This window comes from Sardina pilchardus, chromosome 14 (assembly GCF_963854185.1).
Source record: "Sardina pilchardus chromosome 14, fSarPil1.1, whole genome shotgun sequence".
Taxonomy (NCBI): domain Eukaryota; kingdom Metazoa; phylum Chordata; class Actinopteri; order Clupeiformes; family Clupeidae; genus Sardina; species Sardina pilchardus.
In genome coordinates this window covers 20549714-20566233 of record NC_085007.1, presented here as the reverse complement: position 1 = coordinate 20566233, position 16520 = coordinate 20549714, and the positions used below count along the sequence as shown (strand labels likewise).

General features: G+C 46.9%; 1 protein-coding gene across 1 annotated transcript in view; it reads left to right on the top strand.

Annotated features, from left to right (window-relative positions):
* rimbp2a (RIMS binding protein 2a) overlaps window positions 1-16520 on the top strand; it is a 61311-nt gene that overhangs the window by 41062 nt on the left and 3729 nt on the right. The window contains exons 12-23 of the mRNA XM_062554894.1: window positions 633-712; window positions 843-952; window positions 2458-3324; window positions 5028-5179; window positions 6202-7122; window positions 8313-8444; window positions 8876-9022; window positions 9798-9897; window positions 13476-13645; window positions 13934-14102; window positions 14960-15060; window positions 15697-15768. Of these exons, the coding sequence (XP_062410878.1) occupies window positions 633-712; window positions 843-952; window positions 2458-3324; window positions 5028-5179; window positions 6202-7122; window positions 8313-8444; window positions 8876-9022; window positions 9798-9897; window positions 13476-13645; window positions 13934-14102; window positions 14960-15060; window positions 15697-15768 (3021 nt within the window). The remainder of the gene's footprint in view (window positions 1-632; window positions 713-842; window positions 953-2457; window positions 3325-5027; window positions 5180-6201; window positions 7123-8312; window positions 8445-8875; window positions 9023-9797; window positions 9898-13475; window positions 13646-13933; window positions 14103-14959; window positions 15061-15696; window positions 15769-16520) is intronic.

Genomic DNA, 16520 nt, shown 5'->3' with positions numbered 1-16520 from the left:
ACACACACACACACACACACACACACACACACACACACACACACACACACACACACACATGTACTGCGCAGGCTGTCGAGCCCGGGGGCCCTTGGTGCTGCCCCTGAGAATTTGTTTTCCACTACTTACGTGATTGGCAGCCAGATAAACAGGAGATAATGGTTACGCCACGGAGTGTGTGTGCGTGGGCTCTTACGTGTGCCGTGCAATCCTCGGGTGCAGAAAGTGCCCTGAGCGCGGGGTCATCTAAGCACTGGACGGTGCGTGAACATGGCTGAAAAATCAATGAGATTCATGCGGTTGGAGATTCATTCAGTGAGGTGCAGGATATGACATGGGCCTGAAAATAACTGCTTGGAATCAACTCAAAGGCGAAAGCCTATAATGTGATATTACCATGACATGCCGAGATATTGAGACTGTCTAATCCAATCCCCAAAGGGCCTTGAGGCATCACTTGGACCTAATTCTAACCGTGTAGTGTAATGCTTTATTAGTCTGATCCATCCACTGATGCTCTGAATACCGTAAATTAGCAGAGGGAGAGCCAACCTGTTGTTCATAAAGTAAATGTGATTGGCAAATATTATTGCTTATGGCCTTTGTGTTTCTGACCGGTTTTGTCCCCACAGATGGAGGATGAGGTGAGTCCATCTCCCAGGTCCAAACCACGCTACACAGGACAAGTCCGTCTCTGCACTGCCCGCTATAGGTAAGCAGTAAACACACCTGAGTCCAGACCTCATTCAGTGACTTTATCACCATATCGATCTTTACACACACACAGGAGTTTTTATCGGTGTTCTGACTGTCTCTGTTTTTCTTCTTCTTGTCCTAACCAGCTATAACCCTTATGATGGACCTAACGAGCATCCAGAGGCAGAGCTCCCCCTGGTGGCTGGGAAGTACCTGTATGTCTATGGGACCATGGATGACGACGGCTTCTATGAAGGTTTGCTGAAATTCAAGCTTCATTAGAGAGATGATATGTCATGCTGTATGTCACGCCAGTGCCCACTGCTCTCCCATACGTTGAGGTTTGAAAGCAGTATTTGTGCAAATTCACTGTATGACCACATTACTATCATATTGCCTGGAATGGAGTAAAATCAATTCAGTTATGTGATATTTTACTAAGTACTGTATTTAATTGCAGTAAACAACAAGAATCAATATTCTATGAATTAGTCATATTTTGTGCCAACAAAGATACTCTGACATGTGAAACAGCAGTCCCTCACAGTTCAACTTCTAATATTTCACAGTTCAATATCTTGTAAGAATTTGTGACTGATGAATGATGATTGAAATCAAATAATTTGGTTGCTGATGATTCTCACTGTTACATGGCCAGTACAATCAGTACAATGATGGCTTGCTCCGTGGCACTCGTGTAATCCCCGAGATCTCAGATTGAGATTGAGATGAGTTCTGTGAAGGTAACGCTGCTGAGTGATGCAACCTGTGCTTGTCTTCCGATGCCTAATCCAGCGTGACTCTGAGTAATCACCAGCATGTTCTTCTGCTGACGGCTCTGGTGTGGTGTGCACCCAACACCCCCAATGGACACGTGCACACACACACACACACACACACACACACACACACACACACACACACACACACACACACACACACACACACACACACACAGAACACACACACACACACACACGCACACGCACACGCACACACACACACACACACACGCACGTACAAATAAACACACACACACACACACACACATTTACATGCACATACACAAACATATACAGTATGTATATGCACACACACACACACACACACACACATTAGTCACGTGTCCCTGAGCAAGACCCACACACACACCCTGGGCAAAGTCGCCTATTGAGTCATTATTTTTTCCTTTGTTTTTTTTCCCATCTCATAGCTTTCTCCTTTACTAATTATTATTTTTTCTTCCATTTTAGTTACTCTTGCAGCAGGCATCATTAGAAGCCTCAGTATTAAATCGCTTTTATCCTCTGACGGCTATGATTACCGTCAGTATCTACGGGCCCCCCCCCTCTCTCTCTCTCTCTCTCTCTCTCTCTCTCTCTCTCTCTTTTTTCTCTCTCTTTCTCTCTCTCTCTCTATTTCTCACTCTCTCTCTCATTTTCCTGGAATGTGTCCCATGAAGACACATTGAATTAATAAAGCAGAAACATCAAAGAGGCAGCGAGTGTTACAAACACCCACTCGCCATGGCAGGAGCATCCATGTTTGCTCAGAAAAGTGCACTTCAGTGAATACTGGGTGACTTGTTTATCTCATCCTTTTGGGGTTTAAAAAGCAAATCTTTTTTGGATTATGCGAGAGAATAAACACCAAAAAAATGTATCTCTTGCAAAAAGACACGGTACACGCGTGTGTAGCAGTGGATGGTGTTGCTTTTTCTCTGGACGCTCCTCACGTCTCGTGTCTCGTTGTCCCCCTCAGGAGAGCTGCTGGACGGACAGCGCGGCCTCGTCCCCTCCAACTTCGTGGAGTTCATCCAGGACAAGGAGAAGCCGCCGGCCGAAGGCGGTGACGACCTGGGCCCTCTGGAGCGCAGCTGCCTGGGCCTTGGCTCGGGCGACGGGGCCGGGGGCCTGGGGGGGCCCTTGGACAGCCTGGGCATGGGTGACCCGCTGGGGCCCTGCAGCAACGGCACGGGGGGCCCGCAGGAAGGGGACGAGCTGTCCGACAACGTGGTGCCTTACCCGCGGCGGATCACGCTGATCAAGCAGCTGGCGCGCAGCGTGATCGTGGCCTGGGAGCCGCCGCTGGTGCCGCTGGGCTGGGGCTCGGGCGCGGCGGGCACGGGCCCCGGCGGAGGCCCCGTCAGCGGCTACAGCGTGCTGGTGGACGGCGAGCCGCGCTCCAGCGTGCCGTTCGGCGGCCGCACCAAGCTGCTGCTGGAGAAGCTGGACCTGGCGGCCGCCACCTACCGCGTGTCCGTCCAGAGCCTGACGGAGCGCGGGCCCTCGGACGAGCTGCGCTGCTCGGTGCTGGTGGGCTGCGGCGTGACGGTGGCGCCGTGCGGCCTGCGCGTCGACAACATCCTGCTGGACTCGGCCGAGCTCTCGTGGCTGCCCAGCAACAGCAACTACGCGCACGCCATCTTCCTGGACGGCGTGGAGCTGGCGGTGGTGCGGCCCTGCTGCTACCGCTACCGCTTCACCGGCCTCAAGGCCACCACCGTGTACAAGGTGCGCGTGGTGGCCAAGCCCCACCAGATGCCCTGGCAACTGCCCCTGGAGCAGCGGGAGAAGAAGGAGGTGGGGGTGGAGTTCTGCACCCAGGCGGCCGTTCAGACATGTCAAGGTGCAGGAACACACACACACACACACACCCTTCTCACACACACGCACACACACACACACCTTTCTTACGCACACACATACGCACAGTTTATTCATGATTCTCATGCTTGCTGCTAGCCTGTTGGCATTTCTTATTTGTGATTTTTTTTCATCTCACATTCCAACGTTAAAATTGGGTGAAACTCTTCAGAGACAGGAGAAGTAATTATAGGGTGACGCTTTATAATAACTACACACAATATTGAATGTATTAAGCATTTGTAAACAACTAGTAAATGGTTTGTTCATCATTTGTAATTTATTGCTCATGCATTATTTCCGTAAAGCATGAACACATACAGTAGTTATACAGTATACGGTTTGTTCATAGTAAATAACAAATAAAACAATATGTTTGTAAATAGAATAGATGTTTTTACTTTATTTAATAGTGAAACAACCAAGCACAAATTATTGTTTACAAAATAAATAGCGCACTGCACAGTTTTGAAACACTATATTTAGCTGCATTCTATCAAGAAAAAGTATGCTCTGAGGGAAAAATAGACATGGGACAGAAACAACCGTTTCATCAGGGTCCATGTGTACTAGTCAAAAACAGATCTGAAATAAACATCTCTGCATTGGCCAACAGTGCTTACAGCTTTCCTGACATTGCTTGCAGCTTCTTGAAAGAGAAGCCAAAGTGTATATAATTCTGTGTTCTGCAATATGTCGGCTCAATATAGCATGTAGTGTGTGGGCAGTATCTCTTTTCCTCGGTAGGCTACATTTCTTTTTTTTACACTTAGAGATTTAGCATCAAATTCATAGACACAAGCTAAGGCAGCTAACAATATTATTCTACTTATTGCTATTTGCAGTCTGTCACAATGCAGGATTAGGCATCTTTGTGAATGTGGCAAGCAATAAACCCTGATTAGTGTCATTCTAGCCGGTAGAGAGTGGATGGAAAATATAATTGAATTTACAGGGATAAAGAAGCATGGTTGGTGTTCCTATTATCTAAGGAGAAAATGTGTATATGTTTTTTTGTGTGAGAGGGGTGTGTGTGTGTGTGTTTGTTGCGCGCACACACGCATGTGTGTATACAGGCACTGGTGTGTTTATGTGTAGAATTGATGCTTGCCTATTTAGGAAGATTTGGAATGCATGTTGCTAATTCACAATATATTTCCCACCTTATCTAGGGTAATCCACATCAAGTAGACAGTGAACACTGTGGACATACAGTGATTTCTAGGCAACTCAATCTACCTCAGTGAAGACATTTTCGTAACACACTTTTGTTTGACAGTAAAATTCTCATATCTGAAAGTGAGCTTGAGTTTGATGCCGGTAGAATTGATCAGAGTCATTTAATTCAGTCATTCATGTCATTCATATAATATTTATTCATCTGCCATCAGTTTCAGAATTTAGAATAGCTTTAAAACAGAATCGTTCAACTGCCATCACTACCAATGTTCAACAGTCGGTGTTTTCAGTTTTGTACAGTAATTTCCTGTGTACAACAAGCCACATTGTGTATAAGCTGCAGGGCAGTGTTTTATGCAAGTTAAAAGAAACAAAACCATATTAATACCATATTAACTGTCCCTGTGTATTAAACTCATAGCTGAGGATATTTTTGAGGATAAAATACTTCTGTATGAGTTTAGTTTGTGTGAAGAGTTTGTCATGTTGTTGTCTGCTCTCCTTAAGGTCCTCCACTACCTCCGCAAGAGGTTCAGGTGCAGTGTGGTCCAGGTCCTGGAATCCTACAGGTCTCTTGGAAGCCCCCACTACTCACGCCTATGGGGACCTCCAATGGGGCCAGTGTCATTGGATACGCTGTGTGTACCAAGGGCCAGAAGGTGAGTGTGTGTGTGCCAGTGTGTTTGATGTGAAGGTATTCAGCTCTGTAAAGTGCTGTACAGGGGCACTGCTGGAAAAAGTGGGCCCTATGACAGACATTAATTATGGGCCCCCCTGATAATATATACAGGTGTCACGTAGAAAAAACAGAAAGTCCTCCGCGCTCCTGAAATCACTAACTGGTGCGTCACGGTAGTGGACGATTGACAATGTTGGCACCTGAAATAAAATTAAAAAAACTTCACATCTGAGTTGCTCCGGTGAACCCCTTTTTCTTTAATATATACAGGTGTGTTATTGGGGGGGCTCTGTGGGGGCCCCGTGTCAGTGCTGGGCCCTTAGCATCGTCCTAACTCCCCTCCCCCCTGACGGTACTGAATGAAAGTATTAGTCTTCATCTTTGCGTGTAATGCACTGTCTTTGTGCCGGTGATGTAATAGCTGGCGTTCCTAATGCTGAAGCCATAAGCTTTTGAATCTCACATGCAACACAATCTCCACTGCAGATATGAGCTTATGGTTGTTGTTTAATACTTTGGTGCTCTCTGCTGGATTGCGGAGGCATTACATCTTGGCACATTTCTGTTCTAGCATAGTCAACACAGTTATGAGTATAGATCATATTGAAGGGATCCTACAGTATGTTCGATGATCGATTTGCCCAGTTTAGATTTTTAGACTTTTGTTTATGTTGCTTCATGTGTTTATTTAAAATGCAGACATTAAGCTCTTTCCAGTCATACTGTAAATGCTCAATGATTTAAAATGCAACCTGCCTAACGTGTTAGCAACTTAGTTGGTTGGCAATGGTAAATTGCATTGCAACCAACAAAGTTGCTAACTTAGTTAGTTAGCAACTATGGTTTTGGGAAACTTACCCTGGATCAGATTCATTTAAGATTATCGCAAACATGAGAAAGGATCAGAAAACAGCCATTATGGTGACAGATAATAAAGACTGTAAAATAATCACTGTACTGCATGTAGCCTGGGTGATGAGGGTGCTTTGTGTGTGTGTTCAGGTTGCTGAGGTGATGTTTCCAATGGCGGACTACGTGACAGTGGAGGTGAACCGAATCCAGTGTCTGGAGGCGCGCGAGGTCGTCGTCCGAACCCTGTCAGCACAAGGAGAGTCGCAAGACTCGCCCGTCGCAACCATTCCAAACAACCTGCTGGTGCCTCCGCCTGGTGCGCCCCACCCCCACCCGCACCCCCACCCCCACGCACCTCCGCCCCACCTCCAGTCCCCGCTACGCCCTCAGCCTCAGCCCCAGCCCATGCCCCCGCACCCGGGCCCCCAGCAGCCACAGCCTCGGATGCAACCGCAGCCTCCGATGCAACCGCACCCTCAACCCCACGTTCCGCCCCACGTTCCGCCCCACGTTCCACCCCACGCTCCGCCACCCCACGCGGTCCCCCAGCCCGCGCCCAGCCACTTCCAGCCCCTGCCGCAGCAGCCTCCCCGACACCTGCCCCCGCACCCTCCGCACCCTCACCCGCAGCCTCCGCCGCACCTCCACCCGCTGCCCCCTCACCCGGGCCCCCAGCCCCAGCCCCACATCCCCATGCCCCAGCCGCACATCCCGCAGCTGGCCCACCCGGCCCCGGGGCATCCGCAGAGACCACTAAGTGCCAGAGAGCTGGAAACCAAAGAGCCCGGCGGGCTGCCCGCGGGGGGGCCTCCACCTGGCGCCGGGCACCACCACGGCCCCCCAGGCGCCCAGCAGCCGTGGGAGCAGCAGCCCCTGCGCTCGCCCTCGGGCGGCCCCATGCCCCGCGGGCCCGCACACGGACACATGCTGGAGGCGCCGGCCCACCCCAACCGCCGCTCGCCCTCGCCGCAGAGGATCCTGCCGCAGCCGCGCGGCACACTCATCCCCGACACGGTGGCCAAGGCCATCGCCAGAGAGGCGGCGCAGAGGGTGGCGGCCGAGAGTGGACGGGTGAGTTGCCGGATGTTTGGAACTATATGGCGCGGTGCAGTATGGGTTGTTTGGTTTCATGTAGTATAGTTTGTTTTGTATTGAGTTTGAGTTTTGAGTTTGAGTTTATTCACACAATACCATTTCAAACATCACAATAGTACAGTAGGGGTACAGAATCAAATGTGTAGAGTGAATGGGTCCCCCAAGGAAGCTGGGAAAGCTTATAGGTGGGGGCCTATTGTTTTTCCGGGTTTTGGTTTGCTTTGGTTTGACTTTTGGCATGTTGTTGGTGTAGTTTGATATGTTGTGGTGTTGTTGACTGGAGCCCAACAGATTTTTGTTAAGTTTGGTTTGAGTTGAGTAGAGTTGAATCCCGCTGGGTTTGTGGGAGAGGAAACAGATTGAACCATGAGTTCTTGTACGTTCTTCTGTGTTTCTTTGGCATGGGTAAACTCCCAGGATTATAAAGGCTGTCTCAGTGATAAAGGCTGCCTCAGTGTCCTAAAGCAAGCTAAAACAAGACAAAGCTTCATGTTAAATATTTTAGCTTTAAGAGGATTAAAGTGTGTTAAAATAAATAGAAGATTTTTTGTGTCATGCACTTAAAAGTGCTGTAAATGTACAGTAAGTGTAAATCTGTAGCAGTTATATTGGTAGATAAATCCATTTCTTCTGAAGGTCAGTATATATCACATTCCTCATATGGAAAACTTCAACTAGTATTTGAAAATAAGCTTACTCTTACTGTGGTAGCATACAAAGGACAAAATCAAATATGCATTTAAGATTATAATAATTTACAGAATGCCAAGGAGATCCTCTGGGATTTTGAGGTTTCATTAGCCACAACTTGTTGTACCAGAGCAAACTAGACACTTTAATCCAGCAACATAGGATTATCATTCAAATATAAATTGAAATCTGAAAAGAGGGATTTTGACTGTAGGGCATAATTTGAGAAAAAGGATAATATCATTGCACCTCGGGAGCAGACCCCATCATATCACCGGATTTAATGGGAAAAAGTTCATTCAAGGTGGAAGGATGTTGCATCACCAGGTAAAATTACTGCTGCCGTGTCATCGTGTTCCGGATGACATTCAGTGCCGAACATTATTTCTCTCTCTCTCTCTCTCTCTCACACACACACACACACTCTCACTCTCTCTCTCTCTCTCGCTCTCTCTCTCATTCTCTCTCTCTCTCAGATTGAGAGGAGGAGCCAGCCTTTCCACCAGCAGGGCTCAGATGAAGAGGAGGATGAGGAAGGCTACGGCCAGGGCCGGCGTAGAGGAGCATCTGTGGACGACTTCCTCCGTGGCTCTGAGCTGGGCAGACAGGTTGGGCAGCATCACAGACCTCCACCCAAGACCCTTTCATGACATTTCACTTTTCAACTATTTCAACTTTATTTCATTCTACTGAGAATCATGTACAGTAATTTCCTCCTGTGACGTCAACATGAATTGAAGACCATGAGTCTCTCTTGTCTTTGCAGTTGCAATTAGCTGTGTGCTTTGGTGGCAGTCACTCGACATTGCTTAGATATTAGTATGTGTACAGAAATTTACCAACTTATACATTGATTTTACAAAATTTCTTCAGCTGTGAGGTTAATACAGGGAGGCAGTTTAATATGGATTTTGCAGTGTCCTGCGGCTTAAAGTGGCTAAGACACAGGAAATTACTGTAGTAATGTGTGTGTGTGTGTGTGTGTGTATGTGTGTGTGTGTGTGTGTGCGTGTGTGTGTGTGTGTGTGTGTGTGTGCAGCCTCAGTACAGTCAGAGTGAAGAGTACCATACTGAAAGCAGCCGTGGCTCTGACCTGTCTGACATCATGGAGGAGGATGAGGAGGAGCTCTACTCCGAGATGCAGCTGGAGGAAGGTCGCAGGCGCAACTCTCACAACACACTGAAGGTGCACACTACACACATACACACCACTTTCTCACACACACACACCAAAGGGCATTATTCTCTCTGCCCAGTATGACTCTTCAGCTGTAGGGTATTGAATGTCTTGAAATGCCTGACATCATCATACTCAGTTCAGCTGGTGAAGGGTGTCATAAACCCATCAAACAAACAGGTGGCCAATCAGATTTCAAATGAGGGAACTACATGTCACAATGCAAAAACGCTGTTTTCCCCTGATAACATGGACAATGTTTTTGTTTAAAAGAAAGGCCAAACCTGGAAATATATGCTTTTTTCCTACTTATGAATGGGGTCTTACAAGCCATCTCTCTTGCTTCTAACAACAGCATTTTAGTTGCAAACAAGATCAACCGAAGTGTGCTCAGATGACGTGATAGACGAGGCACTGTTGCTCATCTGTCAATCATCCTACAAAGACAATTTGATTGGTCCAAACAGCTCTGGTTCGGGCACAGTTGTTCCTCAAAGCAGCATTGTATTGGTTTGAAGTGGTGATAGTCTGACTAAAAGATAGTGCCTGACACATTCAAAGCCATGTAAACTGAACTTATATTATATAAGGTATCCCTATTGAGTGCAGAATTGTCAAGATTTTGAAAGTAATGTAAGTTGCGTTCAAGTCACTGAGTTTACTGAGACTGAGAAGTTATATGTGAACAGAATGGACAAAAGATGAAAGTAGGTTTCAGGAGTAAGGTGGATGTGCTCTGTAAAGTAGTGAAAAGTCATACCTGTGTCTGTGTCTGTTATGTCAGGTCTCTCCCTCGTCTGGGCGTCTGGAGCGCGGCGACAATCGACGGCAGGCTCACGGCGGACCTCAACCCCAGCGCCGGCCTCTCATGGTCCCCTCAATTGGTCAGTGTCGTCGCCGTCACAGACAGGCGGGGAGTCTAGGAGATCTCTCATGTCGTGTGTGTTTTTTTGTGCTCAAGTGTTTTGTGTGCTCCTTGTTTACTGTGACCATTTCTGGCCACTGTCCCACCCCATAGTAGGAGCTCTACCATAGGCTCTCCATGAGCTTCTCTCAGTGTCCGCAAGTCGCTCTCTGTGTTGTTCAATCATGTCCATGTTTTCTTGCAGTGTCAGTAGTCATTAATATGACACACACACTTTTATACAGATGTGGCCAGGTTTAGGCCAGACTTAAATAACTATTTAATAGTTAGAATGATCAAACACTGATATTAGTCAACATTTTCAGCTCAAGAAAATCCCATCACCACACAACAGTGTTGACTAATTAACACTGTTTGAACGTACAGTATTATCAGCCACTTCAACATTTCTATTTTTCAACACTTCTGCCCGTGTCCTTATGTAAGTGCATCATGAAGAGAAGAGACCAAAGTTGTACAGGAAGACACCTGTTCTTACTGCTGTGGCTGTGCAGAATGCCTCTTCTGCTGAATATTGTCTAGATTCAGCTACATGTCAGCAGAGGTGGAAAACTCCAGCTTCAGAGAGTAAAAGTCCAATCATGTTTTGGTTCTAACTGCACACTTAGCACAGGTGATCTCATCAATTAGCTGCTCAACCTGTATGAAGAGTTATGCTAATTAGAATCAGCTGGTTGAAGTGAATGCTTGGCACAGATATGTGGTAGGCCTTTTACTTTCTGAAGCTGGACTTTTCCACCTCTACATGTCAGACTTTTTCCAGAAACCACATGCTAAAGTCCTTCTCACAGCGCTAAACAGTAATACGATTTAAGATACGTACTGTGTCTGATGGCTAAAGCAAATGTGGTTAAAAGATCTCAAAAATGTGAACCTTAAATGTGTTGATGATTGACTGCATTTGAGGTAACTGGCAGATTTGCCTTTAAATTTGCTTGTTTGAAAACATAGTGCTCCATGAATTGTTTTTCTGATGAACAGTAAGCCAATAGCACACCTTTTTGTAGGGCTTGTAGACTTGTTCCTCAGTGATGCCCCTGTCCCACCTCCCCTAATTCTGTCCACTCCTGCCCCTCCTCCTCCTCCTGTGCATGGTAACAACCCGCCCTCTGATTGGTGTTTCCATAGAGATAACCACAGAGAGTAACAGTGAGGGGAACCTATCTCCGGTCATGGAGGATGTTTACTATGGCAGAGTAGCGCGCCACAGGACATGGTCCTCTCGTCGTGGGGGGCCGCGGCCGGCCTATGGTACGTGTTCGAGCCCCTCTCTGCCCTTCAGGAAAGGGAGAGAGAGCGAGAGAAAGAGAGCGAGAGAGAGAGAGACAGAGAGAGAGAGAGAGAGAGACGGTTCGGGCCAGCGCGCCCTTTCCGAATGAGCGTCTCTATCTTATCACCCCTAATCGCATGAGCTGCTGGCCTGCCTGCCTGCACGGAGGAGAGACCGCGCCCATGCGTGTCTGACTGACTGACCGACTGCATTCCAGCGCTAGAGGAGACGCCCGCCCCGCGTCAGCCGTGCCCGTGGGGGAGATGCCATGCAGACCGTGTATGCTGCTGAGACTGCTCCAAGAGAATGGCCCGCCCGAACCCTGAACCCCCAACCACCACCACCCCTCCTACGCCCCCAACCCCCACCCCCCCTCCCCACTCACGAGTCCTCTGCACTGATTGCCATGTGCTGCCTGCCCTTACACCCCCCTTCCCCCTCTCTGCCCCCCACCCCCCATCCCCCTCTCAGACATGATCACACCCAGACTACTTTTACTCCTCCCGTGCATGAGAACATGGTAAAAGTCAAGGGTGCTGCAGTGCCTTTAACCCCTCACAGGGAGGATGCTGTCTCCTTGTGCTCTACTCACCACAACCAACATGTATTTCCTCATACATCACACAGGCCGTAGAGTACACACGATAACCTCAACACCAGAAAGACTGAAAGTTGGGACACGTACTGTAGACAAGACAATGGTCAAAGGGCATGTAGTAGGTGTCTGTAGGAAGGCTCCTGTCATCTTAGTTTTTCATTAACATGTGCATTTAGTACTCTGATCACATATAAATCATATGAAATTATAAAAACAAGCTTCCACAGATTTCTAAATTCTTATTCATGAAAATAAGATGACTCAAAAAATCAGTACCCTTCAGCGCCCCCGGTGGCTCAAAAGTTGTGGTCAGGTGGAAAACTAGTTGAATGTCAGAGTGGCCAAAGCTATGAGCTTTCAGATGAGCTTTTGGTCTGTACTGTAGGCTAAGAAGCAGCCAGATTTGGATTTAATGTTCCTGATTCTTCAGGAAATCCCCAATACCATAAACAGTATGTGATACTCTCAAGGCCTTTGGAGGCGATACAGCGCTTTAGAAATACAGATCGTCCTATATCTATGCTCGGTAAAGCCGCTTTTCTCTGTAGCTACAGTATGTTTGTTTTCTACTCCAAGAACACCTTAAGCATTTGGAGTCAAAGAGGTCTGTTTTTGTTTCATCAGACCGAAAGATAGGACAGGCTATTATCAGACTAAGCTTACTTACCTCAAATAAAGGTAAGCTTTTTTTGTATTGGTGTAGAATATGTATGATAAATCAAAATAAGATGAATTAATGATAAAATTTTGGTTTTAAGCCTATAATTATTCTGAGGGGTACTGTCTATGTTTGTTTGTTTTTGCTTAGCCTATATATAATTTGTTTGTTTTTGCTTAGCTTTGCTTTGCTTAGCCTATGCATAATGAATAGTAATAAAGAATGAATGAAATAGTCATTGTAGGGCTAACGTTGCACTCATCACACAGCTCAGGGTAGAGCCAGAGTAGATGCCTCACCAGTGTTCAGCTCCATGCATGACTCAGATCCACAGCACATTTGTTGGGAGACTGTGAATGTCTTTGTTCCGTTCTGTGCCATGTTCAGTTGCAGTCTGTGTTGGTCATCGTGTGTGTCTGGCTTGCTCCCCATCTCTCTGTGTGTGTGTGTGCGTGTGCGTGTGCGTGTGCGTGTGCGTGTCTGTGTCTGTGTGTCTGTGTGTGGGCGTGTGTGCGTGTGTGCGTGTGTGTGTGTGTGTGCGTGTGTCTGTGTGTGTGTGTGTGTGTGTGTGTGTGTGTATGCGTGCGTGCGTGCGTGTGTGTGCGTGCATGTGTGTGTGATGTGTTTATTTGTGGGTCACTCACACCCTCGCACAGCATTCTGCCTGTACTGCAGGAGTCCATGGCCTGCGTTGGTTGTTCCACTGGTGACCTGTAGGGGGTGCTGAATGGATTGATAACTGCAGTGCGGATGGGAAATGAGTTGTGCTGGCTCGATCAGTTCAATCCATTGTTTTTCAGTTTTGCTGCATGGCCATCTGAACTGACATCCTGTCTCAATTTCTGTGTGTATTTGTTGGTGTGCGAGTAACATACTTATAATTATAATCTTAAACTAACAATTAATTAATTTCATCACAAAACGGAATGTCTTAGGCTACCTACACATTAGGCCTAAGGGTGCATTATTCTCTCTGTCTGCATGCGCCGTCTAACTGTCTGTCTCCCATAGATGGGTACAGGGACCGAGGTCGACGGTCACCTCCCTACTACGACGAGTCGGAACCCGAGGACCAGTGTCGAATCTTTGTGGCCCTCTTCGACTACGATCCCTTGTCCATGTCCCCAAACCCAGACGCGGCTGAGGAGGAGCTGCCATTCAAAGAGGGCCAGATCATCCGGGTGGGTGAAGCATCTGGAGCCGGCGGACTTTTATTTTAATCCCTTCCCGTTCTCAAATGCTCTTATAAATGTTGTTACTGCTCCTATAAATGTTAATGACGGCCATTATCATCGTTAGCATGTGCCTCGGGGTTTTTGGCTTCTGTCTGCTGGTGTGAAATTGGCCATTAAAGGACTAAAAGGTCTCGGGATATTACAAAGTCGTTAAATGCTCCTCTCGTGTCCTTCTCTGCTCTTTCTTTTTCCTTTTCGTTTATCGCACGTTTCCTCTCTGTCTCTGTAAACCAGGTGTACGGCGATAAAGACACGGACGGCTTTTATCGGGGTGAAATGCGCGATCGTTCTGGCCTGATTCCCTGCAACATGGTCTCGGAGATCCGTGCGGAAGATGAAGAAACCAGAGAACAGCTCCTCAAACAGGGCTTTCTGTCGCTGAACACACCTGTGGACAAAATAGGTAGGCCTACTTTAAAATGACTCATTTGTCAAGGATTTATCTGTGCCCTATCATTTTAGATATTCATAGGAAGAGATTTTAGATTCCCTGAAGGGGACACTGTCACATCCATGTCTACTCATACCAAACAAGAGTATGCACATACAGTACACTGGAATTACTGTGACCAATGCTGAACAATACTCAACAACACAGGACTTTCTCAAGTTCTTAGGCTCCCGGGAATTCAAGCATGGCCAAGGTCGTTTAAGATTTGAAAACAGATCATTGTGTATAATGACTTCAAAACTTTATGATAGCTTCAGGCACATACATCGTCTTTGCTTTAAGCCCTGCAATGATGACAGCAACAATGAAGCATCGTGTAGCCTGGGTATTCCCAGCCTGCCTTGCGCGCGTCTCATTGAGAAGTGGTACTGTAGGTGCTAGCCAGGCTAAGCATTGAGGTTTTTCATTGAGGTTTTTCTATTGGGTACCTTCCTCTGCCTGCCTCATTGACCTACTGTAAGCCCACAACATCTCCGGTTCAGGTTCAGCAGTGGTGTTTGGCTATAGATGGTGTCTGGTGTCTGGCCAGAGCCACCCCCTCCATGCTCATGGTGGGTTGGATAGCATGTCCTTACTAGACACAAAAACACAAATCTCAAGCATTAGGGAGAACTCCACACAGTGACCATCACCGAATGCCAGTGAACTTAACATTAAGTTTGCATTTAAGGATTCATAAGTATTTGTGAATAGTTTTACACATAAACATCTTCCATACCCAGTGAGCTATCATTGTTAATCTTTTTTAGTCCTTTCATGCCTCTGGACTCTTTGCTTTTCGCTGTTAACCCCTTCCTCTCTGCCCACAGAGCAGAACAGGAGAGGAGGGAGGCATGCGGTGGCCTCCAGGAGGATGGTGGCTCTGTACGACTACGACCCCAGAGAGAGCTCCCCAAACGTGGATGTGGAGGTGCACATTCAGCCCAACGCCTCTCCTCTTCCCCGTCAATCCATCCCACTGTTCAAATCCCTGTGCCAGTCACCCTGCACACCATCCAAATCCCCTTGTCTCTGGTGCATCACAGAGGCCATTTCCATTCGTTTCATCTGGGGATTCCACAAGCTTGTTATCGCACTAATCCATAAATTCCGTTCCATAAATTATCATGCAAATCTTTGTATGATCCTCCATATATTTGATTGCTTTACACACACGCACACACGCATGCACACACACATATGTACAGTACAAAGACACACACCTACTCACAGGGCTCTGCCATGGTGTGTCCAACTCATCCAGTGCCACGTAATATTACTATAGAATCAGACATTGTTTGTGATAAAAGAAGCATTATTTTACAAGGTACCCAATTCAGCTCATGATAATGTGTTTAGTATACATGACACACACAGAGATAATTTGGCATTACTTGAGTTGGCAGTGCCTCTAAGCCTGTTAATGAACACACCCACCCACCACCCACACACTCTCTCTCTCTCTCACACACACACACACAGACTCACACACTCACGCACTCTTCCCCATCACGCCCTGCTGACAGGGCAGCAGTTTAAGTAGCTGAGTGTGTGTTTTTCCACGCAGGCTGAGCTGACGTTCTGCGCTGGCGACATCATCGCTGTGTTTGGGGAGATTGATGAAGATGGATTTTATTATGTAAGTAACTTTTCTTTTTTTTTGTTGTTGTTGTTCGTAAACTTTCTGCTGACCCCTCGCATTAGACGTCTGGTCGGCTATCTCCTGGCCAGCCCCCACGGCCAGCGGCGCACTGACCTCATGCTGGGAGCACAGCCGCCAGACGTGACCAGCAAACCTGCTCGCAGGTTTCTCCACCCAGGCCAGCAGTCATTAAAGTAAAAGCAGGATAGAGTATATAATCTACTCTGAACAGAGAGAGAGAGAGAGAGAGCCGTTTAATAGGCTTGAGATCAGAATCCAGCTTGAGCAGAGAGGTGTTTAACTGCAGGGTGGAACTTGAGAGCTTGATGGAATTCCCACCATAACAGCTGTTCTCGCCATAACAGGGGTTATGTGAATTTTTTGAATTATGCATTACAGTAGATATGAAATCAAGAAATAAAACTATTTGTCTGTTGGATCTGCATGTCTTGGGGGAAGCACTCTCTCTGTGCCTTGTGCCAAGCACTTGGGCAGAATGTCAGAAGCAATTTGTTTTTCTCACGTTAAGCATTAAGCATTAAGAAAATGTGTTTGTCATATATACAGTACAAGATATGAAAGTTAAGACGAATATCAAATTTATGACTAATACAACACGTGAGATGGTTTTGAACCACTAAATATTCAGGTTCATCTTATCTTATCTTTTCCATCTTAACCATCTTATCCTACGGACTATTGTACTCATTGATGCACTTGCTACACTCATTGATACACTTATTGTGGAT